This window comes from Sphaeramia orbicularis, chromosome 12, assembly GCF_902148855.1.
Source record: "Sphaeramia orbicularis chromosome 12, fSphaOr1.1, whole genome shotgun sequence".
In the NCBI taxonomy this organism is placed as follows: Eukaryota; Metazoa; Chordata; class Actinopteri; order Kurtiformes; family Apogonidae; genus Sphaeramia; species Sphaeramia orbicularis.
The window spans coordinates 61573700-61595976 of record NC_043968.1 but is presented as its reverse complement, the minus strand read 5'-3'; the positions used below and the strand labels follow the sequence as shown (position 1 = coordinate 61595976).

Sequence of the window (22277 nt, the reverse complement as noted above, 5' to 3'; positions counted from 1 at the left end):
GACAAGAATATTGTTGAATACAACAGTGCTGGAGTCAGATATTGTTGCTACCGCACTGCTTGTAGTTCCTCTGAGATGTCTTTACCTTCATATAGGAGCCTCTTTTTCCATCCTCTCTGAAAATGTGAAGGCTTTACCTGTCCAACTATCTGTATGCCCTTTAATACCTCACCTCATTAATGCTATCCAAGAGAAACAACCCCCGCTGTTAACTCCTTATAAGAAACCAACAAGACACCACAGAACAACCTCCAAACCCCCTTACAAAAAGGCATACTCTGAGTTCTTAAAGGCTTGTAAATTAAAGCTGATTGCATCTTTTTCTGCTGTAATACCCACATTATTTCAGTAGGTACATTCAAATTCAGCAGAAACAAAAAATCCTGACCTTTGCACAGCTGGATGTCAACCCCGTTTCCTTGCTGGAGCCTAGAACAACATATCTGCCTTATTTATTTTCAGAATCAATTGCCTTCTTGTCCCCTATTCATTTTTAGAATGCGGCAGAATTTGCAATTCCTATTTTCTTATTGAATTGTTTTGCTCTTCTTTCTTCACCGGTTTGTTGTGTGTAATTATGAGGACCAGCCATTTCAGGGGTACAGTTCGATTTATTGTAGCACGCAGTATCATTATATTGTGTGGTGATTTAACATGTTTTTCATATCTTTCAGCCGCAATGTATTGGATGGTCAGTGAAATCATTTTATGCAGTACAGATGTCTTAGTTTAATAAGCTTATGAGTAATGTATAAGAGATAAAGAGGCTAACCAAAATTGCAGTCTCTAAAATGGAAATATGATTGATATAACATGTAATGGGTGCTCAACTTTTTCTTTTTTTTTTTTTTTTTTTTTGCTTTCCTCATTTTTGTAATGCAGCCAACAGTAACAAACAATTACATTGGCAGTGTTAGATGCAAAAATAGCCTGTAAATACAACACTGATTCAAACTGTTCATAGGGCTGCACAATTTTGTCAAAAAATAAAGCCCCAATTTTTTTTCCTCCTAAAAACTTGATTTTTGATTTCGATTTTTGGGTAAAACTACAAAAGACAATAGAAGTCAGCATGTCATTTTTGTGAGCAGCCCACAATGCAAGCTACTGTTCCCTACCTCAAATCTGTGGTGGTATCACGTGATGGGCCCACAGGAGTTTTATTTTTATTTTTTATTTTTTCATTAACTCTTTATTGAATGGAGTAGAGTATACAAACAATGTATACAACAAGAAAATAACATAATAAGTTTGCCAGGGGGAATACACTACAGTACAATGTCCAAATCAGAGCAAATACTGATAGTTTTTATCGCCTTTTTTTTCCCAGATTTATCTAACAGCTTTGAATAAAGTTCAACATCTTTGAAAAAAATAATATTTGGTTTCATATTACAGAACTTACATTTGTGAATGAAAAATTTAGCAAGTAAGGGAAATAAATTAATTATATATTTTTTTTTTCCTTTTTGGGGTATCTGGGCCCACAGAAGTGATACCACTGTAAGACAGGCATCAGTCATGCGTGCGTGGACCACGTAATATGAGTGATCCCCATCCGGTTCTGTTTAACTTGGGGGATCCATGCGTTTAAGAGACCGACCCAGGACACGCTGGAGGGATTATATCCCCAGAGCTCATGGATGTGTCTGGGCAGAGGACTGTCTGGGCTCCTCTGCTGAGGCTGCTGAGGCTGCTGACCCTGCGACCCGGACCTGGATCGGAAGAAGACGGTATGGTACGGATCCGGGACAACGTAAGATGAGTGATCCCCATGCAGCTATATTTCAATTGCGGGATCCGTGTGTGAAACCACGGCTTACATTGGTATCACTACTGTGGGCTCATGAACAGATTTGAAGTCCGGTCATTACACGAACTTCTGTGAAAGACCGCTGTCACAGATAGGAGGAAGAGCCTACGGTAGCCTGGAGGCATGTGGCCGGGAGGCACGAGAGAGATAAAATTGATTTGACGATTTCCCTTTTTTTTAAAAAATCGTCCTAATTGAAAAATCCGATTTCCATTTAAAATCGATTAATCGTGCAGCCCTAACTGTTCATGTTCAGGTTTTGTTGCAATGTTTGAATAAAATGCAAAGAAACATAGAAGAAGTGAAGTAATGAGCTTTGAAATCCAGTGTATTTGTTGTGATATTTCATTTAACAGTTTGCATTAAGTCTGAAAATAACACTGGTCTACAAGTAAAATGCTTCCAGAATAAAAGTAGGTAGCTTTTACCAAATTTAAGTCACTAATAAAGAAAAATTAAGGGAGTGATATATATATATATTTTTTAAATGGTGTTATGCATTTTAAAACATTTCGCTGTAGTCTACATAAACTGTAAATGCTATGCTTGGGTCTGAATTCTTCATTAAGTCAACTCCACAGGTCCCTCTTCAACCTTATTTCTGAGTAATGACACCAGAAAGGTCATTTTGAGCACTAGCCCTTTACATGCACATGAGCCACTTCACACCCCAAATCCTCCAGGTTGTTGGTTGTGTTTTCTGTCCCGTTCAGCCACTTGTGGTCATTAATACAACTAACAACTGAACATTTTAGGTAATTGGCTCGAAGTCTGGACGTATTTTCAGTTGCTAACAGTCATGGCGTACTTGGAGAAATGTTCAGCGGAAGTCTTGACTGTATATGTGCAAATGTCATGATGTAACTAGCTACAAAACATAACAAATTTAGCAGGAACTGAAATGGGTTGTAGAAATCCAATCGATTTTTACCAGAACTAATATAAAGATTGCTTTGCAGCACCTGGGGGGTTCAAATTGAAACTTTTGGAAGTATTAGGGTCCCCAAATACACAAATAAATGTACCAAAGACTAATAAAAGTGGATTTAGCAAAATATGACCCCTTTAAGTCAAAAGTGCTAGTTGGTTATAGTTTCTAAGATACAATTTTGGGCCAAAATGTGAAATTTTGAGAATTAATGAGTGGGTTTTATTCAAAAGGAATGTTTGTGTCAGAGCTACCAGATGTACCTCAAAACAGTGTCTGCATATTGCAACAGTCACTTTTTTCAGGTTCTTTCTAGAGGAACATTTATAAATCCATTATATAAATGTACATAAACCAACATATATGTGTAATAACACATTATCATATATATTGAAAACATGAGCTAACCAGCACTTTTGTAATTTGTTTTCTGATTCATCTTTTCAAAGTATGTAAGATATGGTACATTTTAACGTCCGAAGCAGATATTTTCTAAGAAATTGTGAAGCAGTTTAACCAGTGTAAACTGTTACACTAAAATAGAATGACATCCATATGATTGGACCTTGTACTGAGTGTGTATTTGTCTCTTCTGTCTCTCAGGGCGTACTCCCTAGTTGACTCCAGCCAGGTGTCCACCTTCCTCATCTCCATCCTTCTCATTGTCTATGGCAGCTTCAGGTGAGTGTCACTAAATAAATAATCACTTCAGTGCTCAGGAGGATACTGAACAATAACCGCAGACCACATTTGGTTTACAGCATAAGCTTAACCTGTAGCTAAAAAGTATCACCATGTCAATGCACAAAGTCCTTCATCTGATAGATTTAATTTCTTTTGGATGTTTGCTGTAAAGGGTATATTTCTCACATGTATTTGCTGTTGGATTACAACACAAAAAGTTCAACACCTACTCTGAGGTTTGAGTAGAACAAGCTGATAGTCTGTTTTCATCTAGATTAAGAGATAGATGTTAGTGTAGTGTTAAAATCTTCACTTATGGTATTTCCATCAATACCTTTTAAGATAGAAATACACCTGAGAGTAGGCACTGCTTACACGTTTTTATGACTGTTGATGTCAGGGGTGAGCAGAAAATATTTCTAACTGAACACTGGGTACTAAAAACATTGGCTGTGAGATACTATTTTAGTTTCAGTGAACCACAGTTTAGTCCTCAACCAAGCTGTTTTTTATGTGTTTAATTTCCTTTTCATGAATCATATAGACATTGCATTGAATGTTTTCTTAAGAAGCCCATATATAGAAAACTAAGCGTCTGAATGTAGAGCTGTTTATATTAAGCTGTTTGGTTTAAGTAGAGCCAACTAAATTCTACATTTTAAAAAACAGAAAAATATATCATTCTCCATAGATACGGTTTTAATGTTGTACGACCCATTATTCTAACTTTCAAGATGAGCATTTGTAAACAGGATAGGTGGTAAAGTAAATGAATTGGTGCAAAATTGGCCCCTTTTCTATGCTTCCCATTGTTGCGTATCAACAGTTTCCATTTTTGTTGAGGTTCTGATCACTGATGTGTGTCCAATATGCCCCTCTCTCCACCCCCGCGTCTCTCCTCCCCTCTCATGCAGATCATTAAACATGGATTGTGAGAACCAGGAGAAGGATAAAGATGGTAACCCTTCAACAACGGGGTCTTTCAATAACAGCAACACAAACAACAGTGAGTTATATGCATGACAAAGCAACAAACACTAATAATCACTGCTCCTGGCTTTAGCTTTTGACCACATTCATAACATTCTGCTTCTGCAATGAAGCCTGGATATTGTTGAAATGTTTTATACGATCTCATTTTGATTTATGTGTTTTTAATTGTTTCGCAGGTATTCAGACTATAGACTCCACACAGGCTCTGTTCCTGCCCATTGGAGCTTCTGTGTCTCTGCTAGTCATGTTCTTCTTCTTTGACTCAGTACAGGTGGTCTTTACCATCTGCACTGCAGGTAACTACTGCTCTTGAACATCACACAAGAACACTGTAACCCATATTAGTGTTGAAAAGCTTTTCCACCCATTTTTGTTTAGTAGTTGCACACTAAGCCAGACCTCTTTTCTGCTTTGATATTGAAACTGTAAAAACCATTAGCTGCTCCATTAAACTAACTGAAACAAGCATTCTAGATGTATTAGACTTCAGGTCTCACTGCTGTGCTTTGTTCTTGTCCTCAGTTCTTGCAACAATTGCATTTGCATTCCTCTTGTTGCCAATGTGCCAGTATCTTACCAGACCCTGTTCCCCACAGAACAAGTAAGAAATCTTTCTATCTTTAAATGCTTTCTGTAATTGTTCAACCTGTGTGATGTAGTACATCTGCCATAAATATTCGTAAACCTTTGTGATTCAGTGCATTACTATAACAGTGTGTGCTCAGGTCTCAGTAAAATGCGTATAATGCTGGATGAGTCATTACTATTAGTAACAAAAAAAAATACATGCTTTGATTCAGGTGCTCTAGCTTTGCCATTTGTCTATTGTCATAAAAATAATGCTGCTCATTAGGTTTCGGGTGTCCAAAGGTATCAGCTGCTCTTGTCTTAAGCAATAGTAAAGCAGCAGAAGTTACACCAACGTAACCCACCCACTCATCTACCAATATGAACACCTCCTCTTTAGTTACACATTTAGAGCCACCTATTTTGTTTCAGTAAACCTTTGTCTGCATTACAAAGCCAAGTGATAACTCCACCTCCAACCCAAATCCCTTTTTCTGCTTACTGTATAGGTTGTTGTTATTTTGTTTATCTTAGCATGCCTTTACAAAACAGGCTACACAGGCTGTATTGTCGCAAATGATTTATCAAATCATTTATACAGATTACACATCAGTCAGTGACATTACGACTTCTATTTGGTCTCATAAATGGTAACATCTTCCTAAAATCTAAATTATTTATGCACTGAATAAACCATTTAAACATAAGTAAATAACTTTTATAAAAGAGTTCTTTGTGATTAAAACATTCTGTTTCTCTGTGTTTTATAACAGGATTTCCTTTGGCTGCTGTGGGCGTTTCACTCTGGCCGAGCTCTTGTCTTTCTCCCTCTCTGTAATGTTGGTGCTCATTTGGGTGCTGACTGGACACTGGCTTCTTATGGACGGTGCGTCACTACACATTACTTTAACTTTACTGTACTACTGTTATTGTGGTGTAGTCTCCATGCACAAGAATTCAACAGACATCTGTAAGGTGGAGTCCTGCTTGTGTAATTTGAGGATCTGTGGATTGAAATCCTCCTCTGAACTGTACAGCAATATGCAAATCTTACTAACAGTGAAATATAACCAGAGAATGGAAGAAAAGGAACCAAACACTGCATCTACTAAAAAAGTCAATATAGGGCAGAAGAACAGGAAATATAAATTTGCACATCCAACCCTCAATGAGGCAGAGAGTGGGGAAGAAATTCAGTTTTAATTCCCCACCTCCAGAACAGGGAACCTTAGATGAATCACACAAAATGCAGCTTTTAGCAACTCTATTTTCAGGTTGTCACTCCACTGAGCTGTTCATTAAAAGGAATAACATACTCATACGCTATTGGTTTTCAACTGCTTTATGCATTTAGGCCAAAGGTCTTGATCAAGATCAGTGTGTCACTGAAACACAAGCACAGCACAGAAAAATGTAAGGGTGCATGCAGTTATGTAAATGTGATCCAGTTAACGGTGGAGTCAGTCATTCCTGAGAAACAAACACACTCCTCCCTTTAGAAGTTCTCTTCTCTTGTTGCCTGGTTGTAATTAATTGTGATCAGTCCAATACACTTTTTTTTCTAAAACACATTTATGGGTCCAATCAAGCAGTAACACGTGGACACATTTGGTGTTCAACAGTCTCTGTCATGTAAGCAGAGTAACTTATATGCATGTATTATACATATTTGAGTAGGTATTTATAAGCACTTTAACATTATGTATAACAAAATTTTTGGGTGAAAAATGTCAAATTACTGCTCAGTAACACATGGACTTGAAACGGACATCAATTTTTTTAGCTTTACACAAACATTTAAATTATGCAGTTCTCAACAGAAATTGATATCAAGTAGGACAAAACCTTTTAGATATTATGTTCAGCTATGCTGACAATATATTTTGGAGTAAAATGTTGAAAAGTCTCTGTTTTATTGACATGAGAATGTGGTAACACATGGGCAGGCTGCCATAGTAACACATGGACGACTCTTTACCATTGTATGCATCACCCAAAATGTTGAATTATTTTTTAAAACAACAAGCCAGATATAATCACAATGCTTTATTTAATGTATTTAATACTAATACAGTGTTATTTACAACTTGTGGTGGTTCATACTGATATAGGTAAATGACAAATAAAGAGTAACTTCTTGGTAACAGTTCACTGATAGTCTTTTTAAATGTGACGGATTGAATACATTTTTACATTTTTTAGATATAATTTTAGCATTAAATTTGAGCTGTATTTTTATGTCTGAGGTATGGCTTTGGTGTAAAAAGTACAATCTATAAAATCTGCTCTAACTTTTTTCTACAAGTGGTATTTTAAAAAGAATAACAGTTCCATAAAATAGCAGTCTTTAACTTTAAAAAATGAGCTCACTTGATAAATGATGTGTGCAAATTTACTTTTTTATGTTGATGTTCACTTTCGCTTGATCGGACCCTTATGCATTTATGTATTCTTAAGAAAATGCCTTTGTATGTTTTGCATGTTTGCTGTTACTGTTGCCATCCTCTTTTAACTTTAATTTCTTTAACATTCTCTAAATGCATGTGCAATTTCCAAAAAAGGCTGCAGTTGTTATTAACTTTTTTTCTATTTATGGAAATCCTATGTTCAAAAGTCTGATCTCAATATTTAACTAGGACATGAGCAGAGAGTTTTTGTCTGAACAGTCTCTCTAATTAATTGGGGTTTTGTGCACAGTAATTAATGTTTCAATAATGTTTAAATAAACTTCCTAACATCACTTCCCTCATAGCTATGTTGGCTCTTGTTGGTAGCATGTGGAATTGCATTTTTCCGAATAGTGTTATAAATGTTTTTGTTCTGTCCTCAGCTTTAGCCATGGGCTTGTGTGTTGCCATGATCGCCTTCGTGCGGCTGCCCAGTCTGAAGGTGTCTTGCCTGCTGCTGTCAGGACTGCTCATTTATGATGTGTTTTGGGTAAGAAATGCTCCCGTTCCAAACTTGATTTGTTACATTGCTAATCCTTGTCCCTGCCATACATTATACACACATGGAGATGCATATAACATTTTTTAAAATCTATTTTATCATGTAGTAGTACTTAATGATCAGCCTTTGTTCAGTTTATAGAGTCTTACAGGTAACTTCTTAGGGAGCAATACATTTTGTGCTGTTTTTGACAGCAACAGTGAGAAAAACATACAATAAATTGCATAGATACCATTGACAGCAATGACAGCCTAAAGAAATAATCCAATTCACCCACAAGAACTCCACCTTCCTTAACTATAAATTCAGGGAAAAGATTGAAAATGATTGCTTAGGCCAAGGAGAATGTGTTCTCATCCTGAGGTGGAATTGAAATGAACATGTCCTTTGTAGAAATGGAAAAAAAAATGCTGTAGTGTCTGTCAGGTAATGGTAGATTTTACTGCAATTCATTAGGCTCAGATAATGTCATTACTTTAGATTAGTGTCTACACAGAGAGCAGTGCACAAAAGTGATGGCTGCTTAACAGCTTCCAAAAGTCAAGCAGGACAAGAACGGCATGAATGATGACTTTAATATACATTTGTGTGTCAGTGGTTTGGTGACTATGTGCGGCAGGAATCTGTGACTTTATCTGAGCAGTTTGATGGACAGCATTGTTTATTTTTGTAATATAATTAAACTAGTGAACAAAATGGTGAGAGGAAGAGAAATCAATTCAGAGAGAGTACAGCCTGTGAGGAAAGTGGAGCACACAACTGTTTCAGATAAATGATGTGGTTTTATCCAAATAATAAGTTTGTTGCAACGACCGTAGCGTCTGCTTCCAAGAAAGAGAAATAAAGATGAGTAACGTTTGGAGAGAATTTGCTATAAAAATGTTTTACTACAGAATCACTCTCCTTGTAAGGGAAAACCTGCCATGTTTTTCGTTCAGTAAAAAATGTCCCAAAAAGGAAAAAGCCACCATGTCTAGTTATCTCCTAATACTGAGTCCATCTTAAATATAGACACGGAAATGAATTTCTGAAAGTACAGTAAATAAATGAACTGATAACCTAGCAACCTGTCTGCTCACCACTGTTATTTCCCCAATGGCACTGACCTTATATGCTCAGTGTAATGTTAAAATTGAGAATTGAAGCGACGCATACATTTTGAAATGCAGTCTGAAATTGTCAGTCAGACGAGAGGAAATTAATTAAGTCTTAAATTGATTATAAATATGTATTTGTGACTATGAATTAATAGGCTGTTTGTGTTTCCCTGCAGGTGTTCTTTTCAGCCTACATCTTCAATAGTAATGTGATGGTCAAAGTGGCCACCCAACCTGCTGAAAATCCCATAGACGTCCTATCGAGGAAGCTCCATTTGGGGCCAGGGATGGGCCGCGATGTCCCCCGCCTCTCCTTACCTGGCAAACTGGTCTTTCCCAGGTAAGACTAATTTAACAAAGTGAAGCAATACGTGGGTTTCTTCACTCATGCAGGGTCTGTAGAAGCCTTGATATTGATTCATCTGTGCTGTTTGGGCTCTGAAACCTGACCTTTCTTCTCTACACTGAACTGTGCCTTCATTAAGCTGTTTGTCAACTTGTCTGACTGTTGGGAATCAATATTTATGGCCTCAAGACAGTGAAGCGTCTTGATTTTAGTCGACCCTTGACTTTTTCTGTTAAGCTACTGACAGCTGCACCTGTTCCTGTGTAAAATTTCAGTTCATAAAGTGTTGATTTACTTTTTCCAGCTGAAAATAGAGAGCAATTGTAAGAGACCATGTTATGGCCACGTGATTCGAGTAAAGAAGACATATTGCAGTTATTGTAGACAATCCACCAAAAAAGACACATCTCCTAACATTCATTAACACCGTTTCACACACAAATCAATTTTTTTAATCTTTTGTCTCAAAACTCTAAACACAAATCCTTCATGGTTCTCTGTCTACTGCTTCTCAAAATCATTAAATCAAGTCATTATTATAACAATTACCATGTAATCCTCTGTGGAAAAACTGCAAGTTCACTCTTTGGTTAAATCAGAGCTTCAGGATATACAGATATGAGACTGGAACAGTATGCTTGTTTTGGACCCACAAAGACCTGAACATAGTCTAACACAAATCTTTTTGACAAAGTTCATGCTACTCTAGTCCACACTGATGTCCATGGGATGTCAGTGACTACACTTTTATTCTGACTCTGTTTCTGAAAAAGGCAAAATTCCTAATAAGCTGTTTCTTGGCTAACAAAAATGAATATTCTAACAGTATTCCTGTTTGTATATGACCATGTACTTCAATTTAAAAATAGGATTTTTTCCAAGTTTTCCACTGGTGGCAGACGTTCCACAGAGTGATTACAGTTCCCCTTTTTTGTTCCTTCAAACACCTTCTTGAAAAGGTAGCTATTTGATATTTGCTCATATACAGACACCTGTTGGTATCCCCTGTCATTATGTGTAATCGTAGGTGTATGGATTTTTCTTTTGGGCATCCATCTCTACTAGAGAGGATCTTTATTTGTAGGCTTTACTTTGTTCGTTTACCACTCCATCTGACCATAAACAGAGGCTATAGGTCATGACCTGCTGTAGAACATTCAGTTAAAAGTAAGTTTCTGAATTCACTTGTATACATGTACCAAGAATCCAGAGAATAACAGAATAATATCGACATATCCCACAAGTGGTAAATGCTTAGAAAAAGGCCTAATTCAGAGTACCTAAGTAGAGTATACTGGTTACATGACACTCATTAATGTCTGAATGGTGTCATACTCGCAATAGTAGTGGACGTGTAAACATACTTGATGAAAGAAGCTGGACAAATAGCACAGCCAGGTATGAACTGCTTCAAAGCCTCAATGATTCAGATCTTCACAGAAGAAAATATGTATAGTTTACAACCTGTGTTGTACTGTAAATGTAGAGAACTGCATTGTCTGTGATGCTGGAAAGGCTGTTGTCTAACCCGGACCAGAAACCAGATGGTGAGAGAAAGTAAATGTGATTGGAAAAAAACACCACATGCTGCTTACAAGAATCGAACCCTCGGCTCCCTCAAAGCTCAGCTCCATATTCATTCAACCGTAGCACATTGTGATCACACAGACTTACACTGTACAGAAAATTAAACACTCTATGGATGTGTAAATGTATCCTCTACTGGCTATAATGATAATGGTCCCTGCTGTAGTGGTGCTTCATCTTAAATTTAAGTAATTTGTCACTCTGATTATGATCATTAAGATATTTTGGTGCTCTCTCTCCAGCACTTGGTGCCCATAGTGCATGATGCACATAATGATAATGGCAGCACTGGCACAAGACACATCCCCTGATATTTATGCTTCACTTCGTTAAACTCTAAACAATACCCTACTCTACCTGCAGGTCTAACATCACATGTAGAGGGATCCCGAGCCAGGATATTAAGAGAGAATTATTGTGATTTCTTTTATACTCAAACTGTGGTTAATTTTTCTGTGGTAGATACAAACAAAATTATACTGCAGTACTGTACACTAAAGTCTCCATTCGTTGCGTATTTTTGCAATATAATTACCCTGTCATCCATTGTCTCTTTATCATTACTTTTTAGATGCAAATTTGTCTGTATAAGCGCTATTATTCAGTGCAGTAACCATTTTTAGCAAAGCTTTTAGAATTGATCCCACTGGGTTGTAGTGACTGTTGTGTAGTGTTTATGTTTTTTGATGATCTTTGTGACAAATGAAGGCAAAGTTATGGTTTGATGTCAGATTACATAGTTATGAATGGAGAGGTTGGTTTAGACCTGGAAGTTTGAAGCTTGTGTAGATGATTTTTTTGCTTGGGATTTGTTTAGATTTTTCTGAAGTAGTTTATGATGTTCAGGAAATGTGTCTAAACTGTAATTCTTAAAAGCCAACATGAAGAAGAAAAGGAGATTACACTAGTAGAGAGTGATGAAATTTCAACCAAGTCATGATAATGTAAACCAAATACCAACATACACAGTATCAATGTCCTATGAAGGCCACCATACTGAGAAGAATAAATATGTTTTTAGACTTCCATAAGTTGACATTTTTGTTAGGCACAAGAGATAAGAATTACATTTGAAAAGTGAGTTGGAAATGTTAAAAGATTCTTTAATTTTGTCTAAAAATAACAGGTGATTTTTGTGTTTGGATCACTTATTTAGTTACTGCGTCATTTAACAAAATATATATATTTTTTGCATTTATAGCATCATTCTCTATATATGTGTCTACAAAATTAGATGTGTAGAGGAAATTTTGCTGTTTTGTTTAAGGGTCCGATCAAGCGAAAGTGAACATCAACATGAAAAAATACATTTGCACACATTATTTATCAAGTGGGCTCATTTTTTTTAGCTAAAGATCTCTATTTTATGGAACTGTTATCCTTTTTAAAAGACCACTTACACAGTACAGGAGAAGTTCCGAAACTTCTGCGAGGCTGCATTCGGTTAACACGAAGACGCAAAAGACAGTTGATTATTTTGAGAAATTAAAGTTCTGAATGATGAAGTTTGTGAATTCATACACCGGTCACATTTAAAAAGACTATCTGTGAACTGTTACAGAGAAATGACTCTTTATTTGTAATTTACCTATATCAGTATGGACCACCGCAAGTTGTAAATAACACTGTGTTAGTATTAAATACATTAAATAAAGCATTGTGATTATATCTGGCTTGTTGTTTTAGAAAATAATTAAACATTTTGGGTGATGCATACAATGGTAAAGAGTCATCCACATGTTACTATGGCAGCCTGCCCATGTGTTACCAAATTCTCATGTTAATAAAACAGAGACTTTTCGATATTTCACTCCAAAATGTATTTTCAGCACAGTTGAACATAATATCTAAAAGGTTTTGTCCTACTTGGTATCAATTTTTGTCGAGAACCGCATGTTTTGAATGGTTGCGTAAAGCTTAAAAAATTGATATCCCTTTCAAGTCCTTGTGTTACTGAGCAGTAATTTGACATTTTTCATCTAAAAATTTTATCTCCCCAAATTTTGTTATACATAATGTTAAAGTACTTATAAATACCTACTCAGTTATGTATAATACATGCATATAAGTTACTCTGCTTACATGACAGAGACTGTTGAGCACCAAATGTTGAACTGTTGAACACCAAATGGCCTGCCCGAGGAGATAAGGCTTGTGGAATCAGTGACATCTTTTAAATCGCCTCTTAAAACACATTTTTATAGACTTGCTTTTATGTGATGTCTGTCCCATTTTAATTTTAACTTTTTTAAATGTGATTTTATCCTGTTTGATTACTAATTTATAATTCTCATACATGATGTTGTTTCATCTCATTTATTCATTTTTGCATTGATTTAACAGCATCATGTTACGCTATCCTTGCCCTCTTTACTCCGATTCACTTAATTTATCCGAAGTACCATATTCTTTGCATTTGTTGTACACATCTTTCTTATTGTGTTGCTTCTGTTTTAGTGTTTTTACTTGCTTCTTGTATCCTGCTGTTGTGCCCTCTGTCAAAGCACTTTGTAAACTTTGTTTTTAAAGGTGCTATACAAATAACGCTATTATTATTATTATTATTATTATTATTATTATTATTAAATGTGTCCACGTGTTACCACTTGATCAGACCCTTAAGCCAAGACATGAGCTGCAACAACGTCGAACCCATGTCAAAAGGCCCTTTCCCACCAAAAGGCCCAGGAACTTATTTACCAGGAACTTTTTGGGGTAAAAAAGTTCCTGGTAACTGCGTTTCCACCGCACCCGAAAGTTCAGGGTAATTTATTCAAATCAGGTTGATGATATATGAGGGAGCAGTAACAGAGACTGTAGTCCAGTTCATGTACATTCACAAAATAACCTCTAGTTCAATAAAATGACACAGTACTGAAGTGGACAGTTTGGGTTTCACATTTTACTGGTTGTTGAATCACTTAATCCATCTGGAATACATTTTAAATGAAGTCAACCATCATTACATAGCCTTAATTTGTATTTAAAAATGGTAGAACATGTATTTTTCAACTTCTCATTCCTTAAACTCAGTCACATCTAACTTTAAGTGTGATGGATGGTTCTGTTTCATTTCTATTGTTTTATATAGTCCAGGTTCAACCCTAAAGTCAGACAGATTTACTCAAATGCCTGCATTTAATTTGACTGCATATTACTGATAAAAGTACTTATACTCATATTTTGATGCCTTGTAAATGAACAGACAGTATTAGGTAAGATTTTTTTTTTTTAATTAAAAATTGAAACAAAACAAAGGTGCCTTGAGATTAAAAGGGAAGTAAACACGTGTGAAAGGTTCAGGCTTTTGGACCAGGGTCTGGTCCAGCTAGTCCAGGACAGCCGGTCTGGAACTCCGTGGTCCTGGTCCCTTTTTCACTTTCCTACAGGAAAAGTAATAAAAATGTTAAAATGAATAACAGAACACATGATGACAGATTCCTACCAATGTGATGTGACATGTTAAATGTCTGACCTGGGCCGTTGTAAACAGCAGTAGACGATGGACGAGGACACAAACGAGCCGCAGGTTCAGAAAAAGAGACGAGTCCGTCCGGCCCATTTCAGGTGGAAATCACAAACATACAGAATAAATCAGTGTTCAGCTCACGGCGACGACACGAATCCATCCAGTTCTCTGATTTAGGTTTAGTGTCAGACTGTTGACCAGTTAGTATTAGGTTAACTGGACTTCACCTCTGACTAAACAGCTGATGCCGCTGACTACTGTTACAGCATGGAACCAACTAAACAGGGAATATTTTGGTCATATACATACCATTGGTTTGTTCGACAGTTAGATCCACTGCGACCGTTGTGGTCCTTTAGTTTCTTTTAATCCTGCATAAATTTCTTCTCCTTTTCTCCTATTTCTTTAGGCTTGTGTCTTATATTTGGCTCTGACAGCTTTTACTCGCTCGTTTCATGTCGGCAATTCAAAGTCCGTCTGAATTTCCTCGTCATCCGTGCACTTGTTGTAGTTTCTATATTGGTCCATTTTCCGAATTATCAAAATACAAAGCTTGTGGAAATTAAATGAGTTAAATATTGGCGGTGAACAGAGTGTGGAAATGCTGCGAGTCTAGTCCACCACTCAGCCTTCTCCAGCACACAGCTCCGCCCCTTAAAGTTCCTGGTAATCTAGAAAGTACTACCTCTGTACCAGAAACTTCTTCAGGGTAAATTCGGGGCCAGGGGAGGGTCAGTTACCAGGGTAATTTTCGGTGGAAACGCACCAGGAACTTTGAAAGTTCAGGGTAATACAGAAAGTTCCTGTAAAAGTTCCTGCGGTGGGAAAGGGCCTAAAGTTGCACATTTTCAACAGGCTTTAACTGTAAAGCTGCTGTGACTTTTAGCTTTGAATTGTCTGAGCACTTGAACCTTATTTCTGCTTTTTTCTGCCTTATTTTTTCTCCATCCAGTTCCACAGGAAGTCACTTCTCAATGCTGGGGATCGGTGACATTGTGATGCCGGGCCTGCTCTTATGCTTCGTCCTACGTTATGACAACTATAAGAAACAAGCCAATGGGGAGGTCCCAGGACCTGGAAACATGTCAGGACGCATGCAGCGCGTCTCCTATTTCCACTGCACTCTCATCGGATACTTTGTGGGTAAGTAAACAATCGATGGACACACGGACACTAGAGGTCAACACTTAGCCTTAGTTTCAGCATTGGGTATTTTTGCCACAACAGTGTTAAATACTCTTGTAGATTATAATATAGAAGTAGATGGAGTAGAGTTATAACATGTTGTGGATGTGTCTGTCTCCAGGTCTGCTGACTGCCACCGTAGCCTCCAGGATCCATCGTGCTGCTCAGCCTGCTCTGCTCTACCTGGTGCCCTTCACCCTGCTGCCTCTGCTCACTATGGCCTATCTGAAGGTACGCTGGAGGGGCATTACACACAAACCATAAAGAACAAGTTGGCAGTCGCAAAGAAAGGAATTGTTCCTTTGTTTCTGGATCAGGAAGATAAAACACTACAACAAAAAAAGTTATTGCACAGTGACTTTTCTGTAAGGCCTGGTCCACACATGCAGTGTGTCTTTATCTTAATTATACATGAGGTGATTTTGTGCAGTGGAAGACATGGGTACAATACTGCCAGTTATAACCCTGCTACTGTAACAGTACTTTTTACATGTTTACACAAAACTATACAATTACTGACTATATTGAGGAACCGAGGCGTCACAATTGTAGACAACGAAAACTGATAATAGCTTTTTTTTTTTTTTTTTCAGGCTTCTGTTTGGCCAACGTGGCTTTAGGTTTGGGGTTACATCGCCACCTGTTGGTTCTGCATGCTCTTTTACTGAATGTTTGTAATGCAGTTACTCAGTGTTGGGCCTTAGAAATCAGTATTACATCAGAATTAGTGAAGTCTTAATTCTCACAACCACTTTAACTCCTCCATGGAAGAGTCCAGCTCTTCTCTGTGAAAGCTGAAGTTCTGATATTTATAATCTATAAACCTACCACTGAACCATAATACTGTCTTTTTACTGCACTTAACCTGTGGGCAAACTAGATTTAAAAAACTAAACATGTTTCTGCATAGAACCACAAACATACTGGTTACATTTACCTTTACACTTGGTACTTAAATAGGAAAAAGATGAAGAGGCCAAAAGTGACTCAGAAATAATAAACCTTCTTTAATTATATTTCAAATTTATCATGAAAAGGTCATAGAAATCATTATTTTTGAGTGTGTAATATCTGCAGACACTTTGTGGACAGTGTATATAGATGTGGAATCGGTCTAACTTTGGCAGAGAAGTGCCAAATAAATAGAATAGAATACATTTAATGCATTCATTAACCTTTATTTAAATCTTGAGGAATGATTGAGGGCATTCTCAGTGTCATCGAACGCACAAATAAAAATGCAGATTCAGTTTTGTTCAGTTGTAAAGTATGGTTTAAAGTCTGCACATGTATGAAGCTGAAAAACTAAAAGCAGATTTTCCTATTTCAGTGTTTGCTTGAAGAATCTGCTATAAAGTAAATGTTTAGAAAGAATGTTTGGAAATCCCTGTTTTTCGTTAAACAATGAAATGCCAGTGCCCTAAAGGTTTCTTGACTAATACAGTTTGAGGAAACCTTTGATTTCTGGCTGATGAAGCGTGTCTAAACTGCGGGTTGTGGTTCACAGGGGGATTTGCGGCGCATGTGGTCGGAGCCCTTCCATGCCAAGACCAGCAGCTCCCGCTTCCTGGAGGTATGATGCACCCTGGGATAAAAGACCAGCGCGGGGTGAACTGCGGATCCTTACCCTTAATTAGAGGGAAGGAGAGAGGGCGCACTCACAGTGAGGCCATGTCGTCATCACTTGTTCATGCTTTCCGCCAATCTTCTGTGAAAACCCTCAGAAGGACACCAGTGTGGATCACAACGCCCCAAACACGACTCATCCTCGGTCCCTCTGCATCCTCCCCCGTTTCATTGCTGCTTCCTCTTCTCTGTTTATTTCCTCTTCATTACAGCACATCCTGCATGTGCTGTTTTTGTTCTCTTCCCCCCTCCCTCCATTTTTTCCTTTTTCCTTCCTACTGTAGTTCTGCTGTAGTCAGCCTCATTCGCCACTTCGTCCTATGGCCCGCTCCATTTGTCAGGCCTCTTCTCTCTGCGTTTTCCTTCTTTCTCTAAATCTTTACTTTCCTCTGCATCTCTGTACGTCACCCACACAGATGAACTTGAGAACCAGGCCTCCCCCCCTCCCCTTTTTGTGGACTTACAGTTGTGAGACATGGCTGGGGTTTATATATATTTTTTTAGCATTGTCGTGGTCCTTATTATTATTAATATTATTATTATTATGGAACGATTTAAACAGACGTACAGCGGAGAGGAGGCAGAGTGTTGCTGTGGCACTGGACGGTGCTCGGGAAGAGCCCCCACCCCCCCACCCCACCCCTCCATCTGTGTCCCTCCTTCCCCCTGCCCATCATCAGACCACAGTGGCTTCTCCCTAGCACTCCCACCCCACTCTGACACTCCTCGCGAGCCTGACTCCCCCTCCTCTTCGTCCTCCTCCTAGTCCTCCTCCTCCACTCTGTTCATCTGCTGTCCCCATTCCCCACCCTCACAGATAACTATGTATTTTATTTAGAAAAGTTTTATTCTTGGCATATACAGAAATGATGCATTATAAATTGTTAAGCTGCCCCCCATGTTGAAGGGGCCGCTTCTATTTGTATATATGTGTACATGTATTTGCGGTATTTTGAGTTTGTATTTGTGTTCGGGAGCATGTTTGAATAGGGTGGGAAACTGAAGCCAGCCAGCAGCCAAATTCTGGTCAATTTGGAAACTGATCAGTGTCACATCAGTCGCTGATAAATTCTGGGGTGGAAAAAAACATCTGCACTGGTGGCTGGTTGACGAAAAGGTTAGTTTCCTGCTCTAGTGTTAAAGTGTGTGTGTGTGTGTGCGCGTGCGTGCCTGCGTGTGTGTGTGTGTGTGTGTGTGTGTGTGTGTGTGTGTGTGTGTGTGTGTGTGTGTGGGAGAGTGACACAGATGAGTAAATGGTTGTTTTACTTGGTTTTAATTTGAAATTATGAACATGTTTAAAACAGTGACAATAGTCAGGTTTCCATTCACTTGGGCATGTTGCAAAAACACATGACATGTTTAATGGAAGCAAGTCTAATCTTATAAATAATTAACATTCATTTCCATCAGGGGTCAGTTTTTATTTTCTCTCCAGACAGGTGGAAATGCAACAGTGTTTGTTTTTTCTTTTCTTTTTTTTTTTGAAATAAATGAATGTTGAATGAATTTTAAAGTTGCTATGTCACTTTTCATCATGAAGCCACACGTTGCTGGGTTTTTTACTGAATTTCTGCACAAGTAAATTTACACGTTTATGAAAACACTAAAATCATCTGAATGCAGATTTCTCAAGCCTATAAAAGTCTGAGCATGACTATATCAAATCCATTTTTTATATTTTGACAAAAGGACAGCTCAGCGGAAACAAACAGCACATCTTATTTGAACTTTATAAATGTCAGTGTTTCACCTCAGTTGATGAAGACCTGACTATTGTGAGTTTTTCTGGACTCAAAGACATGAAGAGGACTTAACTGTGGTTAGATTTGTATGTAGTTGCAGATAAAACTGGGTGGACAGTTCAGTGTGTGCTTGTGTGTGTGTGCCTGATCAAATAGCATTACCTTCACAAAGTCTGTTTGGACCTAGGGAGGGGAGAGAATCAGTGATGCCCTTCAGAAATCGATCATGAAATTTAGAAAAATAACGCTAACCCGTAGGATGTTTTTTACTGTCACCATTCGGTATCCGAGTCTTTATTTTTTCTTTGTCCTTTCGACTGTTTTGTGGTGCTTGTCAGTTAACAGCTAATGTATACTGGAAAAAGTGTGAGTGAGGAAGTCAGAGATGTATGCACAATGCAGTTTTCTGGCGTTTTGGTTGTTTTTTTGTTTTGTTTTTTACTTTTTTATGCTATCTGGCCGTGCATGTTAAGTGTACAGTGTATCATTTCTCAGACTGCATTAACAGGGCTACTGCAGTTTTGAGTCTCTGCTGGCCAACATTGAGGCACTGGACCTATGAGCTTGCGTCAGCTGGTGGGACAAAAGCTTCAGGTCAGAAAGACTGCGATTGGACAGCACTGACCTCCTCTGACTGATGGATATTATGAACTGAATGCTGCCGGGTCAGGCCTGCCGCTCCGTGCAGTTATGGAAGCTTGGACATCGTGGAACCACAACACCAAACTCTCACTTCTTCATGGACAGCAAGAAAATATATAGATTTATATACATATATATACATATATACGTATATATATGTGTGTGTGTATATGTGTATATATACATATATAAATAACTGATTATGATTATGGTGATAAAATAAAACAAGTAAATTTTTATAGGAAATGGATTTCTTTTTACCCCATTGTTTGTAAAGTTTTTTTCTTTAGTGCTTTAGTTTTTGTTTTTTTTCCACCTCTTCTCCCACCCAGCAGAGGACTCCAGCTCTGTTGGTGCATTGATATTATGGCTGAATGGATTCTGTATAGAAAAATGGTGAATAAATAAATTAAGAACTGTGTAGTGAAACATGAATCCTGAAGCGCTTGATCTAAACACTTTGTCTCCTTTTAACCCCTCCTCCCTGTGCCCCCCCTTCGTTCAGGATTCTGCTGTAAATAAACATGACTCTAACTGTAACACTGTGGGTGTTGTGTTTATTAGAGCGTCATTTGCATCAGCACCTAAACTTAGGACTGGAAGGAAATGCTTCACTTCATCTCAAGAAACGAGCTGCACAGTGCTTATTTAAAAAAAAAAAAAAAAAGGAAAAGGTTGTGTTTGATGAGATGCAGAAGCAACTAAGTGCCGTCTTGATCGTTTTATTACGTCAGTACAATGTGATCGTTTTGTATTACTGGAGTCACAAACACATTACCAATTGTGTTGACTTTTCCATGGCTTTATTTAAATCAATGTGGGAAACAAAAGTATGTTTCAAAGTCTCCAGTGAGCACCTTAAAAAAAATATTGTGGATGTGCACAAAGCAAATGAGCTCTTTCCCTTTTCTGAGTCTGAGCAAAGTGGACACTTAATTTTGCTTATAAGTAATTGATTGAAGGCCCATTAGTTCATATTGAAATTGTCTGGTCATGTACAGGTACATGTTGCATAATCTAGTTTGGTAGAAACTATATTGACAATAATAGGTTTACAAACTGTATATAATGTGTCAAACATGCTTATATGTGAATATAAAATGGAATAATTTACTAGTATAAATTTGCAGCAAGTCTCCTTCAATAACAGCTGTGACAAAGACACAAAACAGGACTTCTCTTGAAATACTCTAAATTAGTCTGTTCAGTGGAGCTGCAGCAAAGTGCTCTTATCCAGCACTGTTCTGATGGTGAAATCAGTGAAAAAAACTTTTTTTTTTTTTAAGTTTGGGTCATGGTGATGAGCCAAATTTCTCTTTTAGGTGTGGAGTTGAAAACATTTGGGAACCTGTAACCAGGTTGAATACAGACATTCAGTTAAAACAGAATCAAAGCAGCTTTACCTCATACGTTCAGTTCAACAGCTGTATCTGTTGGCTGATGGAGTCTCAGACTAACTAGGGGGATTTTCTGTCTTTAAAACCCTTTAATAAACTGTCAAGGGGCTTCAGTGGTAGAACTGAAACTAGAATATTTTTCCAGATTGAATGCAGTATTAGGTTCATTTCAACGAATATGACACAGTTCCTATAACCATAATAATCAATCTGCAAACATTATGTCAAAACTTTATGTTTTCTAAAATCTTGTTAATATTTATTAATGTGAATGTCTATTCAAACGGAGGTTTTAGTGAGATAGTGTGTTTTATTTATCCTGCTATGCCATGAAGTAACAGGCAATAAAAAAGCAATAAGACTTTGAATATTGAAGACAAATAATGCATGTAAATGTGAAGTCATCTTTATTCATCTATTTTAATTGTCTGATGAAACAATAATTGGACTCTGTATCTGAAATATGATTTTTAAATCTTTTTTGAGGAAGTAAAGTACACGCCTGTTTTATCTTGTGACTCTTTAATGTGTTTCCATCTTTGTCCAGCAGATGGCGACACAACACAAACGTATGCGGTCTTATGACAGGCCCCTGACGTGGTTTTTCTGCCATCGCTTCACTGTTACTTTAGGCTTCATGTGTTTGAACTTCATGGATGGAAACCAGTGACATTATGAACCAATCATTTAGATTAACTGTCTCCAGTAGAATCACAACATCTTCAAATCCAAATGAACCAAAAGAGAAAGAAACTGTGAAAGTTTTTCATGTTTTTTTCTTTTTTTAACAAAGATGCTTCTATGAGAAGTGAGATGTGTCACAATCAGTACAATACAAGAAAAAAAATCGTTCTTTGATCAGGCAGTTAACTGAAATGATCCAATCAAAGTGAGGTAATTGGTTCCTGCAGGGCACCAGGAGAGAAAGCCTTCATGGGAAAATGGCCGCCTCAATGACAGAGCAAAGACGCTGAGTCAAGAGTTTACAAAGAGGCTGCAGCAGAAAAGGAAAACCATCCAGAAATGCTGAGTTCTTCTCTCTGAGCTGCACTTGTCTGCAGCATGTTTGAAGCCTTTTGTCTGTCTGATCCTCTTTAACTCAGCGATAACAGATCTATGGACAGCCAGTCTACTCAGGCGACAAATGGAGGATAAACGCACTTAAAATAAGCATATTCATGAATAAAGATCAGCAGGAGTGACACTCTTCTGGAAAATGTGATTACACTCATGTCAATTTAGTCTACCATGA

The 22277-nt window shown here is 37.6% G+C and overlaps 1 protein-coding gene across 1 annotated transcript in view; it reads left to right on the top strand.

The window, feature by feature from the left end:
• sppl3 (signal peptide peptidase 3) overlaps nt 1–20168 on the top strand; it is a 29973-nt gene extending 9805 nt beyond the window's left edge. Inside the window, exons 2-11 of the mRNA XM_030149287.1 lie at nt 3345–3422; nt 4340–4431; nt 4595–4714; nt 4941–5019; nt 5759–5871; nt 7816–7922; nt 9208–9371; nt 15386–15576; nt 15740–15849; nt 17126–20168. Coding sequence (XP_030005147.1) covers nt 3345–3422; nt 4340–4431; nt 4595–4714; nt 4941–5019; nt 5759–5871; nt 7816–7922; nt 9208–9371; nt 15386–15576; nt 15740–15849; nt 17126–17197 — 1126 coding nt within the window. The 3' untranslated portion in view covers nt 17198–20168. The remainder of the gene's footprint in view (nt 1–3344; nt 3423–4339; nt 4432–4594; nt 4715–4940; nt 5020–5758; nt 5872–7815; nt 7923–9207; nt 9372–15385; nt 15577–15739; nt 15850–17125) is intronic.
• The last annotated feature ends 2109 nt before the right edge of the window (nt 20169–22277 follow it).